The 20,168-nt window shown below is 49.7% G+C and overlaps 1 protein-coding gene across 1 annotated transcript in view; it reads right to left on the minus strand.

Moving 5' to 3' along the window:
* Positions 1 to 20,168, minus strand: part of LOC119390945 (monocarboxylate transporter 12) — a 103,326-nt gene that overhangs the window by 44,335 nt on the left and 38,823 nt on the right. The window contains exon 3 of the mRNA XM_037658657.2: positions 12,892 to 13,035. Within this exon, the coding sequence (XP_037514585.1) occupies positions 12,892 to 13,035 (144 nt within the window). The remainder of the gene's footprint in view (positions 1 to 12,891; positions 13,036 to 20,168) is intronic.

Consider the following 20,168-nt stretch of genomic DNA (forward strand, 5'->3'; position numbering starts at 1 on the left):
TGAAGTATCCTGTCGCATAAGATCTTTTCCAGCAAAGTTAGTGTACTTCACTGCAAGAAGGAGTGTTATTCGAGGGGGGCGAGTTCATTCCGACCAACTATGCAGCCACGTAGACCGGCGCTCTTTGATTAATTTCTCCCACACGGCATGCAAAAATAAACGAGATTCCCAGAGTAGCTCACCAGTAACATTCGATTGCTGGTGAGCTACTCTATTTTGGCATCTGCATGCAGTGGCATAGCCAGGGGGTGACACACCGGGCCCGTGCCTCCCCCCCCCCCGAATTTTTTTTTTTCCCGTGGCATACATAGCACGAAATGACACTCGATAGACCACATCTGCCTGCCAGGCCCCCACTTCAGATCAAGAAGGTGCCCCCCCCCCTCCCGAAAAAAATGTCTGCTTACGCCCCTGTCTGCATGACGCGTTTAAAAAAGCGACGAAGTACTTCTGGGGACCGTGGTACTGCTAAATGTCCGGCCAAGCTCTGCATTGAACGCGCCTGCGCCCAAAGCGCTTGGAAGGGATATGGCGGTGAGAGGTCACGTGATGCGACTAAGCCAATCGCGTCGGCGGCGGCGCGCGGAAAAGAGATGCGATACTCTGAAATTTTTCTAGTGACTCTAGCTATATCTGTTTCCTACTACCAACCCGGCGTGGCCATGCCGGTCATGTGACCCGTGCCTCGCTAACAAATAGCCCTCCTTCACCTTCCATAAACCGCCTGCAATAAACGCGGGAGAGCAGTCTCCTGTCATTCTCGCCGAAGCTAGGTCTACGAGTCGTCACTCTACGCGCCCTCCCGTCACTCGGCTTCTCCGGCGACCTGCCGCGGTGTTACGCCGCGCTCCTGCTCTACGCAACAAAAGGTAAGTATATTTTGGCTGTACACAAACGATATGCAATGCTTTTCTGCTGCTCGCAGGTACTGTACCATTTTTGCTAGCTGATCATTCGACATATAGAACAGTTTTTATTACATAATACTTTGCTGCACGTGAGAGGCATCATTTTAACGATCTTAACAGCGTCGCTGGTTGGGCGAGCTGGAACATGTCATTCATAATGGTATTGAGCGCAAACACTAGACAAAAGACGAGCGAGGGGACAAGGACGCAGCGCACTATTCGAACAAAAATTTATTGGAAAAGCACACACATTTTATTTATTTATTTATTTATTTATTTATTTATTTATTTATTTATACTGCGGACAAAAAGTCCAAGCAGGGTGAGCAGTAAGACATGATACACACTAAATAACAGAATGAAACAAGGTTGGAAGCATTTTTTATACAATTTCATTGGATATAATACGGAGGGTTACGACTTAAAAAAAAACGAATAATTGAACAACTTGGTCATAATACAACTCTAAGGAAGTCAAGAAAGAATCGTAATTACAAAAATGTTCAAGGGCGTTGGGGAAATGGTTCGGTTAGTTTATTCCAATCAGCTATTGTTTGTGAGAAAAAGCACTACCGAAAAGTCTCAGTCCCTGCGAATATTGCCGTTAGGGAATGAGGATAATGGTGCCGAGTGGGTCTGCCTAAGAAGGGGGACACGTATGCTGCGGTGTCTAAGGATAGCCTGTGGTTTACTATGTCTGAAAGAAACTTTAGTCGACTTTCTTTTCTTGGAATGTGTGATAGTTCTATACCATTTGCCGTTAGTAATGCAGTGGGGGAGTCGGTTGGCATAAATTTACTACAAATAAATCGTACTGCTTTTCTTTTAATTCTTTCTAGGTTTTGAACGTTAATTTTTGTGTGGGGATCCCAAACTATGCAGGCGTACTCAAGATCTGGCCTAATTAGGGAAAAGTAGGAGAGGAGTTTAACACTAGGCAGGGCAGTATTGAACTTTGGCGGAGAAGGCTTAATTTATGGAAAGCGGCAGAGCAGATGTTATTTATCTGCAAATTCCAGGATAAGGTACTTGTTACCATTAGACCCAGGTATTTACAAGAAGCTACTTTAAGTAAAGTAGCCTCCTATAACGCACAGGAAAAGAACCAAACCAAAAAACAAAAACAAAGGAACCTGGGTGTGAACAAGACAAAACACAAAAAGGTGTCACGCTAGGAAAAAGAAGATCGACGTCATTGCTAGGTGCGCCGGCGCGAGAATTCAGTTCTCGATATAATATTAGCAGAAAGTACATGCGTAAGCTTGCTATTAGCGCAGAATACAGAAGTGCCAGTGATGAAATTGTCTTCGCACACTCTGCCTTGAACGTTCGGTATCCAGAGTATACCAGTCACTGTCGCTCTCTTCACAGCCACCGTCCGCTTCAATTTCTATCTTCGTTCCACGGGAACCTATGCATATGTTTGCCTTTAACGCTCCAGTTGGAGCAGCCGGCCATGGTTTTGCAAGGCGATAATGCCGCGTGCGAGAATGCCGAACAATCAGAGGCCTGCGTGCCTCGAACCGGAAACCGGCAGCAGACGAAGCATCCCAAATCCCTCAGTCTTTTGCCAGTCGCCTATTTTAGAGCGTATGGGCGTTCACTGGGCCAAAAAGAACTGACATAAGAGGCCGTAGCGTCCCTCTGCGGCTACAGCTATAAGTCGCGCTACAAATGTGTAGCGATACTATGCGCGAAGAGGATATAGCCGCTATATTTGTTCTTGGCGGGACTGCAAGCTGTACATCACTACATTTACGAACCTAAAGTTCTCGCAAAAACAGCCCTCCTACGGTATTACGAAGAATATCGCGATGATCAAGAATGTTCGAATCAATTCCGTGCTTTAATGTATTGCTGCATCTTTTTCGACTGACCCAAATCACCTGTTGGCGCTTCCTACTAACAAGAACTTAATTGAAGTGCATGTGGACGGCATTTATTTGACCGCATTAGTCGATACTGGAGCTCAGGTGTTCATAATGAACGCTCATCTCTGTCACCGACTCAAAAAAGCACTCACGCCTGCTACAACTAATACTGTACGCGTCGGCGATGGCGGAACTGTTTCCGAATGCGTACAGCTAGTATTAGCGTTACCGGCCGTCACGTTCCCGTCCTATTTACGATGCTCAACACTTGCCCTCACGACCTCCTTTTTGGGATAGATTTTCTATCGACGCATTCTGCCCTGATCGACTGTTCCACCGGTACTCATTCCCTGTACACATCCCCCTTTCTTAAATACTCGCCCCGAACATCCGATAAGCCTCTGTACCATAGACTTCATCAGCATACCTCCTAAAGCTCTGACATTCGTCGAATTGGCAACAAGTTCACCCGTCCTTGACGGTGACTACGTCGTGACGCCTATTCATGATGTCCTTCTGGCGCGCGACATCACTATGCCACACTGCATCGTAACCGTATCCGCTAACGAGAATTACTCCCCGTTATCAATTTCGGCCTCACGAAGCAACTGCAACCTCAAGGAATCTCGGTCGCCACGCTGCGACACTTAACAGACGATAACGTGAGCACTTTTGCGGCAGATTTATGCTCAGACCTACCATGTCGCCCGCAAGACGCCACATTACTTTAAACGGCATTACGCTACATGGTCACCCCGGACCTCAAACCTGGGCAATAGTCCGCCCTATGCCGTCTTCTGGCTTCCCAACGCGACATATTGGACATTGACAGGCGACCTGGCATGGCGACCTGGCAGGCGACAGGCGACCAGGCATCACTTGTGTTTAGCCGTTTGTGATGTCAAACGCGGAACTGTTACGTCGGCTGAAAGAGTGACTTTCATTTTAACTCCACCTCTATAACTTTCCTTCCCTTTCCCCCTTACCTAGTGCAGGATAGCCTACTCGGCTCAGCCCTGGTTAAACTCCCTGCCTTTCTTTTATTCTTCTTCTCTCTCTCTCTGCAAAAAACATTAGTGATGTTCTTCCCATTCACCGCCAACCATATAGGGTGCCTGCAGCCGAAAGGAAGGTCATTCAAAAAGAAGTGAAACGATCCTATCCAAAGGCATTATTAAACCCTCATCGAACCCTCGGGCGTCGCCCGTCGCACTCGTTAAAAAGAAGGACAACACGTGCAGTCTCTGCATAAATTACCGCCATCTAAACCAAATTACCCTTTAACCCGAATTGATGACGCTTTTGGTTTTTTCTGTGGTTCGCGACACTTTTCAGCAATAGACCTTCGCTCTGGCTATTGGCAGGTTGCTGAGGATGAAAACGACCTAGAGAAGACGGCGTTCGTCGCTCCGGATGGCCTCTACCAATTCAAGGTTATGCCGTTCGGGCTATGCAACGTCCCCGCCACGTTCGAGCGTATGATGGACTCTCTGCTACAAGGGCTGTCCATATGCCTTTGTTACCTGGACGACGTCCTTGTATTTTCGCCGACGTTTGAGACCCATCTTGTGCGCTTGTCAGTTATTGTTGATGTCTTCCGCAGGGCTGGCCTCCGATGGAACTCATCGAGATGTCACTTCGGCCGCCGACAGGTTACAGTGCTGGGCCACCTCGTCCGTGCTTCGGGTGTGCAGCCGGACCCGGAAAACATTCGTGTAGTTGCGACTTTTCTTGTACCCCAGTCCTTTAAAGACGCCCGGAGTTTTCTTGGGCTTTGTTTCTATTTCAGAAGGAAAGATATTGCAGGAATTGCTCGACCCCTAAATGACCTTCTGAAGAAAGACGTGCCTTTTACGCGGGGTTCCACCTAAGCTTCCGCATTTTCTTACCACACCACTTATATTGGCCTATTTAGACCCGTCCGCTCCTACCGAGGTACAAACCGATTCCGGTGGTCACGGGATTTGAGCCATCTAAGCCCAACGGCAGCAGGGACACGACCTCATTATGGCCTACGCTCTGCCGTATCTTTACGCCTTTAGAGCGCAAGTAATCAATTACAGAGCGTGAATGCCTTACTCTTTTCTGGGCAGTCTTGAAGTTCCGGACATATTTATATGGCATGCATTTCTCTGTAATCACAGACAATCATGCGCGGTATTGGATTTCGTCACTAAGAGATCCTACTGGCCGGCTTGGTCGCTGGGCTCTGCGGCTTCAAGACTATACCTACACAGTGACGTACAAGTAGGGACGCCTACATCAGGGCGCTGAATGCCTAACTCGCTATCCGGTCGATGAATCGAGTACCATATCTGACACCGACACCGACGCTTGCGTCCTCTCTGTTTCCCAACTGACCCACATCGTCGACGAGCAACGTCGTGATACGTCCTTGCGTGCCATCATCCAACACCTCGAATCACAATCTTCCGACTGGTCCCACTGTTCGTTTGTCCTCCAAGATGGTGCACTATACTGTTACAACTGTAACCCAGAGGGACCAGCCCTGCTGCTTGTTGACCCAAAACACCTGCGCTCGGCTGTTCTCCATGAGTTTCAAGACCTTCCAACTGCCGGTCACGTTGGTGTGTCGCGCACATACGACCGGATACGCCGACGCTTCTTTTGGCTAAGGCTTCTACGTTCCATCAGAAGCTACGTTGCAGCGTGTGAAAAATATCAGCGCCGCCAAACACCATCGACGCTTTCCGACGCGTGCCTTCCATTACTTGACATTTCATCAGAACCATTCCTTCGCGTTGTCTTAGACTTACCTGGCCCTTTCCCCTGTGTTCCTCTGGGAACAGGTGGACAGCTGTGCCTACAGATTATGCCACACGCTACGCCACCACATGAGCTCTGCCAACCAGCTGCGCCACAGATATTGCCGATTTTGATCTCCACGACTTGATCGTCAACATGGAACTCCACGCCGGCTGCTTATTAACTGGGGCCGCACATTCCTCTCGCAAGTCATAACGGATATCCTACAGTCCCGTGAAACGACGCAGAAGTTCACTACGTCGCATCATCCACAGACAAATGGCCTCGTGGAACGTCTTAACCGAACACTTACAGACATGCTCGCGAAGTATGTCTCTTCAGACCACACAGACTCAGACCTTGCACTACCGTACATGACGTTTGCCTACAATTCTTCGAGCCATGATACTGCCGGTTACTCCTCATTCTTCTTCTTGTTACAAGACGAGAACCCACATTGCCGCTATATACAGTCCTCCCGTTTCCCGCAGCACAGACCAGGCAGTATGCGCTTGACGCTATCAACCGCGCTGCGCAGGCACGAGAAACAGCCCCTACTCGCCTTCTCACCTCACAAGGGAACCAATGGTGTCTGTAGGATCGACGACACCAAGACGTACACTTTTTGCATGCTTCATTAGTTCTGCATTGGTCTCCAACCCGTCATATTGGCCTGTCGGAAAAGATCCTGTTTCGGTACATAGGCCCGTGCCGAGTGCTCCATGTGGTGACTCCCATAACATACGAAATCGCTCCTGTCGTGTCGTCGTCTTCATCCTCTCCGTATGTCAGCTATATAGTGTACTGATAGGAGGGCGAGTTGGAAATTATCCATCTTTGCGCAGCGCACAAATTTGACAAGGCACACAAGAGAAGAGGACGGGACAAGCGCTGATCTAACAACTGAAAGCTTTATTTGAAAAAAACAAAAATATATACAGAAAACACACGTGCCACGCAAGATTACACCCGATCAATGAAACGTATTTTTTGTTCCGATAATGACACTGATGGCTGACTAATACAATCACTATCGCACTTTGCCATGTTGTATGCCTCTGAAATCTCCTGTGTGCGCTGATTATCATGGCGAGCGATGATGGATGTTTGCGGCAACCGCAATCCCAGCAGTGGCTGGCGAGGTGAGAGGAAACGCCCCTTTTCAAAGACTTCTGATGCTCGTGCAGCCGAAAATTATTACATCTGGCAGCCTGTCCGATGTAGGCAGACCCAGAGGCACAAGGAATCTTATACACCACCCCCGCAGAACACGCGGTGTACCTCTTAACATGCTTGATTGAGCAGGCATCATCACCTGCCCTTGCAACCACCTTAACGCGTTTTTCAATCTTGCCACACAGGCTGCCCAATTTGTTGCCACCCGTCAACGTCAACAACGTCAACCCCGTACTGGCCCGCAAGTTTCTTTAATCTATGAGAAATGAAATGTACATACGGAATCACAGCAAACTGTTTTCGGTCGCATTGTGAAGTTGCTCTCTGGTTGTCAGTTGCGCATTAGATTCAATTCTCTTTAGCACGCGTTCAGAGGCAGTTGCCAGAAAGGAAGTGGGGAAACCGGCCGCCTTTAGCCGATCGCGCTGATTCTGGAAGCTTTCGTCTATGGTATGATAACACGATATTGAAATGGCCGAGAACAAACAGGAGATGGCAATACCGTTTTTTACAAGTTTTGAATGGGCCGATGTGAAGTTTGGGAGGGGCTTCACCGATCGTGGAGCCCCTCCTAAACATGCTGTTTTAAATCGCAAATTTAGGTCAAGAAACTGGAGTTCATTCTTATGGTTGGGAGCCTCGCACGTGAAAAGAACACCGTTCCCCCTTTCCCTAAATGCTTACAGAATGTTCACCATCCCATGCGTGCTGCCCTCGCTTTCCATGAAGACTAAGTAATCATCTAAATATATGTGCGCCCCAACCCTCGAAATCTCGCTCGAGATCGCGGTCTATCTTACTCAACAAAATATTACTGAGAACCGGGGCAACTCTAGAGCCTATGCAGACACCTGAGGCCTGAACAAAGAAATCGCCTTGCCATGGTACAAATGTAGAATCCACAAATGTAGAATCAAGATAAAACGGAGAAGTTCAAGAAAACTTTGCACTGATGTACCAATTTTATCAACAAACCGCGTTTCGTCATTTAGTTCAGTTATGGTTTCCTTAACACATTGCAACAGAGAATTATGCGGTAAAGAATAAAACAAGTCCTGGATATCAACACTGAAGGCAGTCATTTTTTTGTTCAGACTGCCCAGGAAATCAACAACCTGTTGCGAGTAGCTAATTAAGAACGGATCCACAACAGTTAACGGGCTTAAGTGGGTCTGTAGATAGCCCGAGATAGCATGCTGCCAAGAGCCACGCTCCGACACGATTGCCCGAAAAGGAATTTCAGGTTTGTGCGTCTTGGCGGTGAATAAAAGCTGCAACTCCAGGCCTTTGGAATTCTTCACCAAGGACCGCAGCCGTTCAAGCTTGAGTTCCGACAACAAAGCAAGTAGCTGCTTTTAGATGCGAAGCAGCTTTTGCGCTGGGTTTTGTCCGTAGTTCCATTGACGACCGTCCGCTTTCTAAAACCTACCATAGCCATATGTAACGTATTGAGCGCACGCTCGCGCCAAGAAGTCTTCTTCGTCTTGTTCTTCGACCACCTTGATGATGATACGTGCAGAGCACTTTAGGAGCCCGGGCTGCCGTATGCTGTACTAGCTTGGCGTAGCGCAGACAAAACCACGTGTGCTGGCCCACGCTAGCGCGTTCGGGCCTATGTAAGGGGCTGGGTAAGATGCTGTGGCCTCTCCCCCTTACACTCTCTCAGCAATCATGTGATGGCGTCTGCGAACGAGATTCTGCAGACGCGCGATGAACCAACGCGTTGTACCTAGTGAGAACGCGCTAGCACGCGCTAGCGCGTTCGGGCCTGTGTAAGGGGCTGGGTAAGACGTTGTGGCCTCTCCCCCTTACACTCTCTCGGCAATCACGTGATGGCGTCGGGGAACGAGATTCTCCAGACGCGCGATGAGCCCGCGTGGCGTGCCCCAGCAAGAGTTCGGGACGAGTAACAGCAACACCAACTACAGTAATTCCTGGTGTGCTCCACATGCAAGGACGCGTTAATATCGGGCAAGGCGCCCATGATTAACGGAACCTTAAGTCGACCCATGCGCTCCTTCGCATCCCCACATGGTTCCCTTTAGTGGGAGATGGTGAAACTTTTTTTAACAGATCCCGGCTTGCAAGTGACTGGTTTGAAGTTTTTCTGAATTGCGAGGACAGCCTTATCCTGAAACACGCCCGCAGGCATCACAACGAACGAATCTCCCTTGTCAGACACCAGAAGTTGCAAATTACTGGCGGCAAAAGAACTAACTAAGCTTCGCAGTGTTCTTCTCGACTGGGACGCGTATTATGCTTGGAAACCACATCTATGTGCTGTTTTAAACACAAGGATCGGTTGGGCTTTGAAACCTGGTTAGCGACGGATTGAGTCATTGCCAATTTTTCCGTGATGGTGAACCTTGGTTCAAAGGCATGTTTGGGACTGAGCCTCAGAATCTTAAAGTCCTTTTCGTCGATGCGAGCACCTCGAAGAAGAATAACCCATCCTGTACCTTTGTCCGCCTTTGGTCGTGGTGGTAGCGTCCTCAGAACAGCCCTCCAAAGGAACTCTGTCGGAGCGTCCGTGGTTGAGCACCGTTCAGCGTATAGTCGCCGCTTGCGACGGTCATTACCAACAGCACCATATCACACCCGCAAACAGTTTTAGGGGCGAAGCTCGTTATGCCGTGGGTCTGTCCATCCTCCGTTTGTCCGTTTGTAGTAGCCACCTCTAGTGCGTGAAGTGCTCATTACATGGCGTTGGTGGCACGCGCCAAGTAAAGTCCCTGGATATTTTTGGGAAAGTACCGTCTTTCTTTTAACCGAGCCGCCACGCCGAGCACCCTCCTCTCCCGTCTTCCACTTCCCCGCCTCACGGGCCGTCGCCTGGGAAACGCGCGCGTCATCTGCGTGACATAGCATTCTTGATAGGTAAGTGGCGCGAGCCGGGTTATAGGGCCGGCGCCCGCACGGTGGTCGTTTGGGAGAGGAGGTAGATACGCTTTGGACACTTGGTAGAGGAGGGTTGGACACTTGGGAGAGGATATGGAGGAGAGTGTCGCTACTTTCTATATACCAAGGGACTTTAGCGCCAAGAGGCTTCCTCTTGGCGCGCTTTCTCTCTCGCTCGGAGTCGCCGGATGGAAGAGATGGCTGCGGAATGGAGGTCGCCGAAGGCGGTGGCAGCGCGCGCTCGCAGACAGATGCCTGAGGTGAGAGCCCACGAGGCCGAAGCTGCACGTCGACGCCGTGAAGCAGATCCCGCCGTCCGAGCCCGCGAGGCCGAAGGTGCTCGACAAGCTGCACGGCTGCGGCGAAAAGACCCCGCCGTTCGAGCCCGTGAGGCCGAAGCTGCTAGACAAGCTGCACGGCTGCAGCGCGAAGACCCCGCCGTTCGAGTCCGCGAGGGCGAAGCTGCACGGCTGCGGCGCGAATCGGATCTTCAAAATGTGAAGGATCGTGAAACGCCGAGAAAGCGCGCGTACCGGCAGGCAGAGCCCGAGGCTGTCCGAGCACGTGAAGTGGCTGCAAAACGCATCAGGCAGGCTCTGTCCGAAGGCGCCGACGCGCGCTTCCAGCGGTACTTCCTTGACAACAGTTTTGGCCATAGTTGTGGTGTGTGCGACAGATTGTGGTTCTCACACAATCTAGTCACAATGCGTTACATGGAAGATTCAGGGTTTACTGATGATTCCCTCCGGAGCTTCGCCCTACTCATCATCATTCACCACGTGGATATGCTGTGATTTTTTAGATGCGAAGCATCTTATGGCGGAGTTCAAACCGGTAGTGGTGGTGGTGGTGGTTTGCGTCGTCGAATTTTCTTGTAATATGCACCAACTAGCCCAACAACTTAAACACTTCGCAGCGCAGGAAAAACAGACACAAAGAAGACGACACCAGACAACATACGAGCGCTCGTATGTTGTCTGCTGTGTCTTCTTTGTGTCTGTTTTTCCTGCGCTGCGAAGTGTTTAAGATGATCAACCAACAGGCCCAATTCGCCACAATTCTGTAGCCCAACAACAAGTTTTACTAAAGTGACCACCCTTACTGCGCATGCGTGAACCCTCTCCACACACCTCCTCTCCCACTTTCCCCTCTCCCAATTTCCTCTCTGCCCATCTCCAATCCTCTCCCCCTCTCTCCCCTTCTTCTCTCCCACATTCCCCCTCTCCGCTTCCCCTCTGAAACACGAGCTCGACATGCCGAAACGCTGCTTCGCATCGCCTCATGGTCCCCTTTAGCGGAGATGGTGTGATTTTTGAAGTACCGCGCCTGCCACCACCACTCCAAGCGCAGAAGACGGCATAATCATCTAGCATGACTGGGAGACGGTTGTGGCCAAGCGCACACCCCCTGAAGATCCGGAGGACACTGCGAGAGCCTTGCATACCACGAAGCAGTCCGTGCACGGAAGCGCTTGTGCACGGACTGCACGGCAGCGCTTGTCCGTGCATGGCAGCGCTTGTCCCGCCCTCTTCTCTTGTATGCCTTGTCAATTTTGTGCGCTGCGCAAAGATGGATATAGTATACGTCGCATGCTTAAAGCGTTACCACTCTCCGAGTGAAGTTGACATCTAGGCGCGCCGAGACGACGCTTGTGCCGCCGGGGATTAAGCTAATGCATATTGCTAGTTTCAGACGATACGCATGAGCGCCCAACAAAAAGGACGGCGAGTTGTCTACGCTCGAGCTCGGGGCTGAACCGGTCAGCGTTGCAACCGCTGTTTTAAATATTTCGTGTTTATAATTTAGAGAAGAGGCGCCTCGTCATTGAAGTAACATCTTTGGTGGAGGTGGGACGTTCCCTGTCCACACGACAAAGCTTCGCAGTAGCCACGCCGTCCAGTCTTAGGCCATGGCTTCCAACAAGAGCCCGGATCCCGCTACACCTGCGGCGTCAACGACAACGTGTGCCACGGCGTCGAACCTCCGTGATCCTGGTACATTCTCCACTCAAGCTGGACTTGACGTCGACTACTGGCTGGGCATGTATGAGCGTGCTAGCGAAAGTCACCGATGGGACCCTGCTATGATGCTCGCCAATGTCATCTTCTACTTGAGAGGCATACCACGTGTCTGGTTCGATCCCCATGAGGCCGAGCTCACCAGCTGGGATATTTTCAAGGAGAGACTGCGCGGCATCTTTGGGAACCGGTGCGGTCGCCAAATAGCTGCACGGAAAGAACTCTACCCGTGTGCAGTCGCCAACAGTGTCGTATGTCTCGTACATACAGGACGTGCTCGCGCTGTGCCGTAAAGTGGACGAGGAAGTGACCGAGGGTGACAAGGTGGGTCACATACTCAAAGGAATCGCGTACCACACTGTCCACTTGCTCGTCTACACCAACGTTTCGACCATCCACCTCATCAATAAAAAATGCCGCCGCTTCAAAATGCCCAAAATCCGCCGCATTCTTCCTCAGTTTTCTCGGCTATCGAGCATGGCTGTCACGTCAACCTGCACCCATCTCAGCGCCACACACCCTTTCAAGAGAACGTGACGCGCATCGTTCGACGCGAGCTTGAAGGTGCAAGTCCGGCGCCGCTTCAACCACTACCACTCGGCCATGGTACTGTCCAAACACCCCCGGCGGTCTCAGTTATTGAGGCCGCCGTGCCGCAACATGTTGCCAACCTCGGTTTTCCTGTCGCCGGCTCCGTCTCTAGACCCGACTCCAAATCCACGCCAATGAATTCACCACGCAATTCCCCACATTTTTATCCCATATCCCGCAACCCAACAGAATGGCGAACTCGAGACGACCAACCGACCTGCTTCCGGTTCCACCAAGTTGGTCATGTCTCCCGCCACTCTCGCACCACTTGGACGTCCCCATATTGAAGCCAATTTTCCTCTTCTCCTCGCCCATACGCAGTCCCTCATTGGTAATTCGCTCATTCGTGCGTACCCAGCTTCTGACGCGCCTAAGAGCCGCTCCAGTGCTCGTTCGCCGTCCCCTCAACACCGTCATTTCCGCTGCCCCAACCACGCCGCTATTCCTCGCCGAGCAACTACTTACCCTCTCGGACGGAAAACTAGGACTCGGACTGCTGTGAAAGAACCGAGCATTCACAAAAAAACTCTTAGAATGAGTAGCTTGACGGGGTGGCTAAAGATGGTAGAGGTAAAGATGGTGGAAATTTCTTGAACACATTAGCAGAGAGGGTTCGGTTGTTATTAAAATAAACTTAGCCTGGAATGTTGTAGAACACCTTACCATGGATGAAACCGAGGGTAATAGTAATCACAGCAATGTTTGGGGACCACGCTGACGCTATGATGCCGGCCCAGAGCAGAATACTTCCAATGAGACCGATGCGGAAGAGGGATGTATACCTCTGCAGAACCGCGACGAAAAGGCCTGCAAATAAATTACATCAGTTTGTTCACCTTTATTTGTATATGGCCGTACTTTTGGTGCACATGCATTTAGGCATATTGTAACGTGAGGAAAACTACAAGACACTACAAATGTAGTAGAACTATCACTTCTATAGCTGCTCCAGAGAGACATAAAACATTTCTTCTGCCCACTGGAGATCAATGCTACTGTTGAAAAAAATATTGAACTAAGCGAATGTGAACAGGGCGGACAGATACCGGCGCTGGCGTTCCTTCCACCACAGAGAACTGCTGGAAGAAGCTTTACCGCTGCGTGGAATAACAAGACTTCCAAACAAGGTATGGCGGCTTACCATAATATGTACAAGTGCGCATTGCGCGTTTTCTTGTCTCGGTAATGCACGGTGAAGAAGGCAGCAATCGGCATGTTCAAGAGCAAACTCTATTCGGGTTATATTCCGCCCAGGAATTAAAAAGGTAAAACACAATCAATACACGCTGTACACTGATAACGGCGAGCACTCTCATCGGTCGTCGCTATTCTGATCTGCGCTAACGCCCGTCGGCACATATGTGGCATCAAAGATTCCAGCTTTATCTCTTATGGCCGCGTTAGTTCCGGAATAAAATCTGCTGTTCGCATTGCGCATTCACGATTATCAAAAAATTCTAAATGAGCTGGCAGATTCTCAGCCACTCAGGCGCGGTTTGCGCAAGGCAGTGGTTATACGTGTAAAGGACCGATTACATAAAAATGTAACAGAAGCGGGCTTGGAATTGAGCCCCTCAAAAAAGCATGGTCCTGATGCTTATAACAGAACATAGAAGGGAAAAAATATGCTTCCAGAACGAAACAACAAAACATTAGCGCAGCTTGCACTAAGCCGTCCCCAAGAGAGCTGTTGGGTACGTGTCAGCTTCTCTTGTTACCCACCTGTACAGAATGCTTCGGTGGTCGTTGAACACGTGTCAATTCACGATGATGCTGGTTCTCTATCTACGGCGCACGGCCAACCTCAAGCACAACAGCTCTGCTGTAGTAATAAAGCGAAAAGTAGAGTCCTCAGGTTCGCTAAGGTGTAGAAAACAGCTTAAGGCGCACGAGATGGGCGCCTTCAGGTCGTGTGCGGCGCCGCTAAGAGTTCGTAATGCCGTCCACGAGGACGCCGCAGTTTCGCAGGCCTTGACTTCGGAGTGCCTTCCATAACCCGAAGAAACGTCGAAGGAGTTCTTTGCTGAGTCCACGTCGAAGTATCGGTGTCCAGACCCGAACGAAGTGTCCTGTTTGGCATTCCATGTTGCGTCGTCGAAGATATTAGAGGCGCCTGTCGACCCTCTGCTGGTTATTGATACGCAGGAGGGCGAGCTGTCGGGATTCTTTGGCACGCTGCACGTAGCAACGTCGGGATTTGTTTCGTCGGTGAAGTTCTGCAGCCTAGTGTCGAGCGTTGTTGTCGGGTTCCTTCCGTAGACCAACCTCAATGGCGTCATCTTCGTCATTTCTTCGACGGACGTGTTTTGTACAAAAGTCACGTACGGAAAAATAGCATCTCCCGTCTCGTGCTCGACGGCAACCTACAAGGCCAGTATGTCGGCGTTGAGCTTATTTAGACGCTCGGTGAGGCCATTGGTCTGTGGATGGTAGGTGGTGGTGCGCCAGTAGCTAGTCTAGCTCTATCTCACGACCACCTTGGCTCTGATGATCTCTGGGGCGCTATGACGTCGGAAGGGGTTCTCAACGGAGAGCTTGGCTACCCCGGCGGCACTGCCTTTGGTCAGGACCCATGTTTCGGCGTAGCGGGTGAGGTAGTCGGTGGCTTCGACGATCTGTTAATTTTTTTCATGTCGACGTTTCTTTTTGTAAAAGACAACCGAGGGAGAGCTGACACATTCTTGATTTCCTTTATGAATGTCGAAGGCTTCCACAAACTTCCCAAAGTTCTCGCCACAGCCCATCCGCATACGGGCCTACCACTCTGCACTATTTGAATGCAGGTCGGCATGCGCAGTATGCAAGAAGCATGGCAAGTGTGCTCCCGGTAGAATTTAAGACGTCGCACACGTGTTCACGTAGGTGATTATTAAGGCATCGCCCCGTCTTTCCTATGTACGAGCGTCCGCAAAACAACGGGATCTCGTACACCACCCCGTCCTTACACGCAACAAATGGCCTCGCACCTTCTTGGTTCGCAGTTTTAACGTAGGATCACTGCAATACACCTGTCGGCATAAGATGCTTATTTTGTTGGGGGCCGGAAAAACAAGATCTACGCCTGATTGCCCTACTATGTTCTTGAGCCTTTTGCTTACACCATGAATGTAGGAAATGAGTTCTCGTTTTTTTTAACACAAAAGCGTTTATGCGGGGTTCATCAAGACGTTAGTGACCTATTTCCGTCACGGAGATGACGTTGATAAAATGGGCGCTAACGGATCAGAAAGAAAGAAACTAAGAAAACGTTACGCCGCCGGGAATCGAACCTACGACCTCTTGGGCCGCGACGATAAGCGCCCGCTGCTTTACCATCTAAGTAACGAGGCATTTGCCCAACCCTCTACACACGCGCCTTTTATCTCTCACGCATTCGATCTTGCACGGTGCTCTGTTGGCGGGGCTAGACGGAGCGAGGCGGTGCCGCCGTCTGTGACCGGTACAGTGAAGTAATGCGGCATGACACTTACAAGCACCGATAGAGAACGATTCGGCAACGATGCAGTTAAAGCATGGCCTCCGAGAATGAGAGCCGGCGCACATTTTTGGAGGCCATTGTAAAATATTCTCGATGCCAGCGAAAAACACTGGCCGCGATAGCATCGGGGAGTCGCTCTAGAAGCAGTTACGTTCTTTGCCTTTCGATTCGTGTTAGCGTGTGATTACACGTTGTCAGGGACGACGTCGAAGCTCGCTTCTCTTAAGCATCGCTTTAGGTTGTAGTTGCCGGTGCTTTAAAAGGAAACGTTTAGGCCTTTAGCGGATTGGTTCTAGCACACCAGAAATTCGAGGTTAAAAGAATTAAGCTTTGTGCACAACTGGTTATAATGGTCGTATTCGCTTTCACCCTCGTGGATTGTGAAATCGCAACCATCATTCTTGCGCACTGCGGGCGCTTTGTCGTAGGTAGTAGCAGACGGTCTCCTCACCAGGCGCCGGCGCAAAAGGACAATGAAACGCTGCGCATCCTACGCCGCGTGCGGCGTTCTGTCGCCGCCGTCGAAGGTCCTTGCCGCATCACCGCTCGCACCCCTCCCCACCTGTCTCTCTCTCTCTCCCTGCACTGCGCGCGCCGCGTACTCACTCGCTCAGTCGTTTCCGCCACCGAGCGCAGCAGACGCTCTCCCCATCCGCTCCCCACCCTACCGCCTTCATGAAGGCCAGCAGCGAGATAAGCCGCATAGTCGTTTGCGTCCCAATCCTAAGGAGCTTCGCTCATCGGTTGTATTCGTACACGGAGTAACTGCTGATTTTTTTCTTCATAAAGCACGCGTAAAATGTCAGCACTGAGCGTTCAGCAGGAGGTCTGCAGTGACATCGGTTGATCGCGCACGATAGCCATGCGAGACGAGGAGGAACACATGGGCGACTGAATGGCAAAATAGGGGGGGGAGACAAGTCACAACTGATATTTATCGTATATGGACTGTAATGACGTAACTTTGATACCGTCCTGGCGTCACGTAGTGCGCCAGAAAAATGATAAAATCCTACAGAGAATAACGCCTCTGTATTTCCAGAGGCTGTTTCGGGGCTCTTTAAGAAGACAGGGCGTGCAAGCACGGACACAAGAGGATAGTCAAGACACCCCAAACGCCGCTAATAGCTGAAAAATAATACACGGGCGGAAAGGAGGTAGACACAAATAACCGCGTATTGTCGGGCAACAGGTCGTCTACGTGAGGTCGTCTACGTGAGAGATAGCTGTTCGCTTTATTTACTTCTCTCTTGTGTCAGTGTTTGCATATCCTGCCTTTTCCCAGATAGCACAAAACGGATAATTGACATTTTCTAAACGTTTATCCGAGACAATAAAACGTCTACAAGACGTCACGGAATAGAAGCTAAAGGACTAGAAAACGTGGCTAGAATTTGTTTTTAAGACAGTTTAATAACATCGCTAAAAATCCCATTGAATACAAGGGATTGCTGGATACCTAAGATATCCCATAGCATTGTCTTTAGAAAGACGTTTTCTAGACCTTTTTAAGACGCCATGCATGGTCTCTGTTGTTGTTGCTGTTTTGTGTACAGCAACGGTTCCTGTACAGCATAACAAAACAAATAGGACTGTACAGCATAGAAACGTAAGAAAATACACGCATCTCCACGAAGTGAATCATGACGAGTGGGCGAAGGTCTGGGTATTGTATGGGTGAGTAATCATACGTTACCCGAGTGTTGCCCCATATAATGTAAACTGAGTGACATAAAGTGACTTAATGTGACACAAAGTGACATAAAGAGTCGCCGACAACGCTAGGTCCTAAGGTCCATATTGTTTACGTTGAAGCCGCCGACTAATACAAAGGCTTTGTGCTTGTAAGTGTTTTATATTGTTCTGTCACAATTATGGCTGATGTTCGTCATTTCTAAACCTTTTTTTATTCACATACACGCATATATGCTTCGACTATGACAACGGTTTTCTATATACCTTGATATCGGACAGTGAGAGTCGTCGACAAAGCTAGGTCTTAAGGTCCATCATGCGTACGTTGAAATCGCCGACTAGTATAAAGGCAAAACTTTGGTTTGAGCAAGCTGGTTCATCGTCGAACTTGTTTGGGGCAGCGCTAAGGAACACACGGACAAAGACACATAGTAGACGCCACGGGCGCTGACTTACAACTGAACTTTAGTGCCTTTTCCAGTGCATTTATGTGCCGTAATCGCTCGTTGTGAGAGCGTGGCTGTCACAACGAGCGATTATGGCACATACAAATGCACTGGAAAAGGCAATAAAGTTCAGTTGTAAGTCAGCGCCTGTGGCGCCTACTATGTGTCTTTGTTAGTGTGTTCCTTACCGCTGCCCCAAACAAGTTCTAGTATAAAGGATTTGTGCTTGCAGGTGTTTTACAGCGAAGGCTCTTATGAGATCATTTCAACGGCCGTTTTATGCGCCGTGGTTCCAGGATGGCACAAGGTTCGAACCTGGGCCCTCTGCGTGGGAGCCCAGCGTTCTACCTCAGGGCCATGCCGGTGCTTGAAACTGCGTTGCAAAGAGACACTATACAGGCTTCTTGTCGGAAAGGAACCAAATTAACACATGTAATGTAGTGTGGTAGAAGAATAAAATAACAACCAGGCATCACGCAAACGCGAATTCTGTAACCGGGCGTCACACAATGCGTATGGCGCAATGAGTCGGTTGTTGAATGCTTCCAACCCATTACAAAGGCCTCTGCCATAATTCTTCGTCGTCATCAGCCACAGCATCAACAAAGTGCACATAATGCATTACAGGTGTTTAGCGAGTACCACGGTTTCCCGCACAATGACGAAAAATTGCATAGTGGCTGCTTCCCTGCTTCAGAAAAATTATGATGATTTATAGCGCAGTGGGTTCCTCGCAAGTGCACTTCTGCTGGTTGCCAAGGAAGCCCATGAGGCTCTCATGATCCATTTCCTCAGGCTCTCAGTAAAGTTTATTCCCTCTCTCTCACTTTCTCGCTCTCCGTTTCTGTGGTTAACGTATGTTATAAAGCGTGGTGGGACAGTTAAACAACGACCCAGCGTCACACAACAGGAATTACGTAACTAGTGGGTCGTTTAAAGCTTCCAACCCATTACAAAGGGCTCAGCCATAATTCTTCATCGTCATCAACCGTCGCATCAACAAAATGCACAGAATGCCTTAGAGATGGTACCTCTCTTCTCCGCAGAATAACGAATAATGTCGTGGTGGGTGCTTCCCAACTTCCCGAAAAATATGATTTCTGACGTAGTGGGTATGTTGCTAACTTGTATTAGTAGCCACAAGAGAGTTTATAATGGGCTCTAGAAATGCCGCTCTTCCAGCTTTCGCTGTGACTGTGCAGCGCTTCCCGGGCAGGCCTGGCGTTTTTATGCTGTTTCGTCCGAATTATGATTGATATTAGTTTATTGTTAAACCTGATGTTTCGATTTGACACGGTGCTGTGTAAGGACGGACACGGACGCCAAACGGATCGACGGAGAATCCTCGGCCTTAAGGTGCGTCGCCCTTAAAGCCACAGCATGCGACTACATAACATTATACAGAAGTGACAAAAGACCGCAAAATATCGCGGTAGTTAAAATTCAGCTATAGAGTATCTAACCTTCAAAAACACAACTTTTTGTTCCACGATTATTGATTAGCAATATGAGAAACCTTAGGATCTAGCACAGCCGTTCTGCAATACGAAAGCGTCGTGTCAATTAGCTCTACTGAATGAAACACAAGGATGAAGTGAAGAGAAATTGTCGAACAGGGAATGTCGTTGAAGCCAACAACTCGACAAGGGGACTAGTTTCCGTCAGGGCCCTGACGGAGACAGGCCTCCATTTTGAAGCGTTTCTTCAACATTTCAACGTCCGCTGAACTTCTTGCTTGTAAAAATCACACCATCTCCTGCTAAAGGGGACCATGAGGCGATGCGAAGCAGTGTTTCGGCATGTAGAGTCCGCGTTTTGAGAGGGAAAGTGGTGAGAGGGAAATGGGAGAGGGGAGGGGTAAAGGGGAAGGGAAGTGGAGAGGGGAAGTTGAGAGCGTCTGCGCATGCGCAGTAAGGATGGTCACGCCGCACACCACCACCACCACCAGATAGAACTCCGCTATAAGATGCTTCACATCTAAAAGGAGAGAGAGAGAGGGAAGGAATAGATGACAGGCACGGACGTTAACAAGCGTCCAGGATTGCTACCCTATTCATGGGGAGCGGAATGAGGGAGTAATAAATAGAAAGAAGGGGACACATTTCACAACACACACACAGAGGAACCTATCACAGGCGGTCGCTCGTTTCTGTTGCCTTGAATTACTGCAGGAGGGCTCGTGTGGTTTTCTGGGCCTTCTGCTGCGAAGTGTGGGGTTCGGCCGTCTTGCTGCCGAGTAAATGATCCTCGTCAGTTGAACTCTCAAAGTGAACATTTATTAACACTAACTCAGGACCGTGCAAAAAGCTACATGATAAAAT

This window comes from Rhipicephalus sanguineus, chromosome 4 (assembly GCF_013339695.2).
Source record: "Rhipicephalus sanguineus isolate Rsan-2018 chromosome 4, BIME_Rsan_1.4, whole genome shotgun sequence".
In the NCBI taxonomy this organism is placed as follows: Eukaryota; Metazoa; Arthropoda; class Arachnida; order Ixodida; family Ixodidae; genus Rhipicephalus; species Rhipicephalus sanguineus.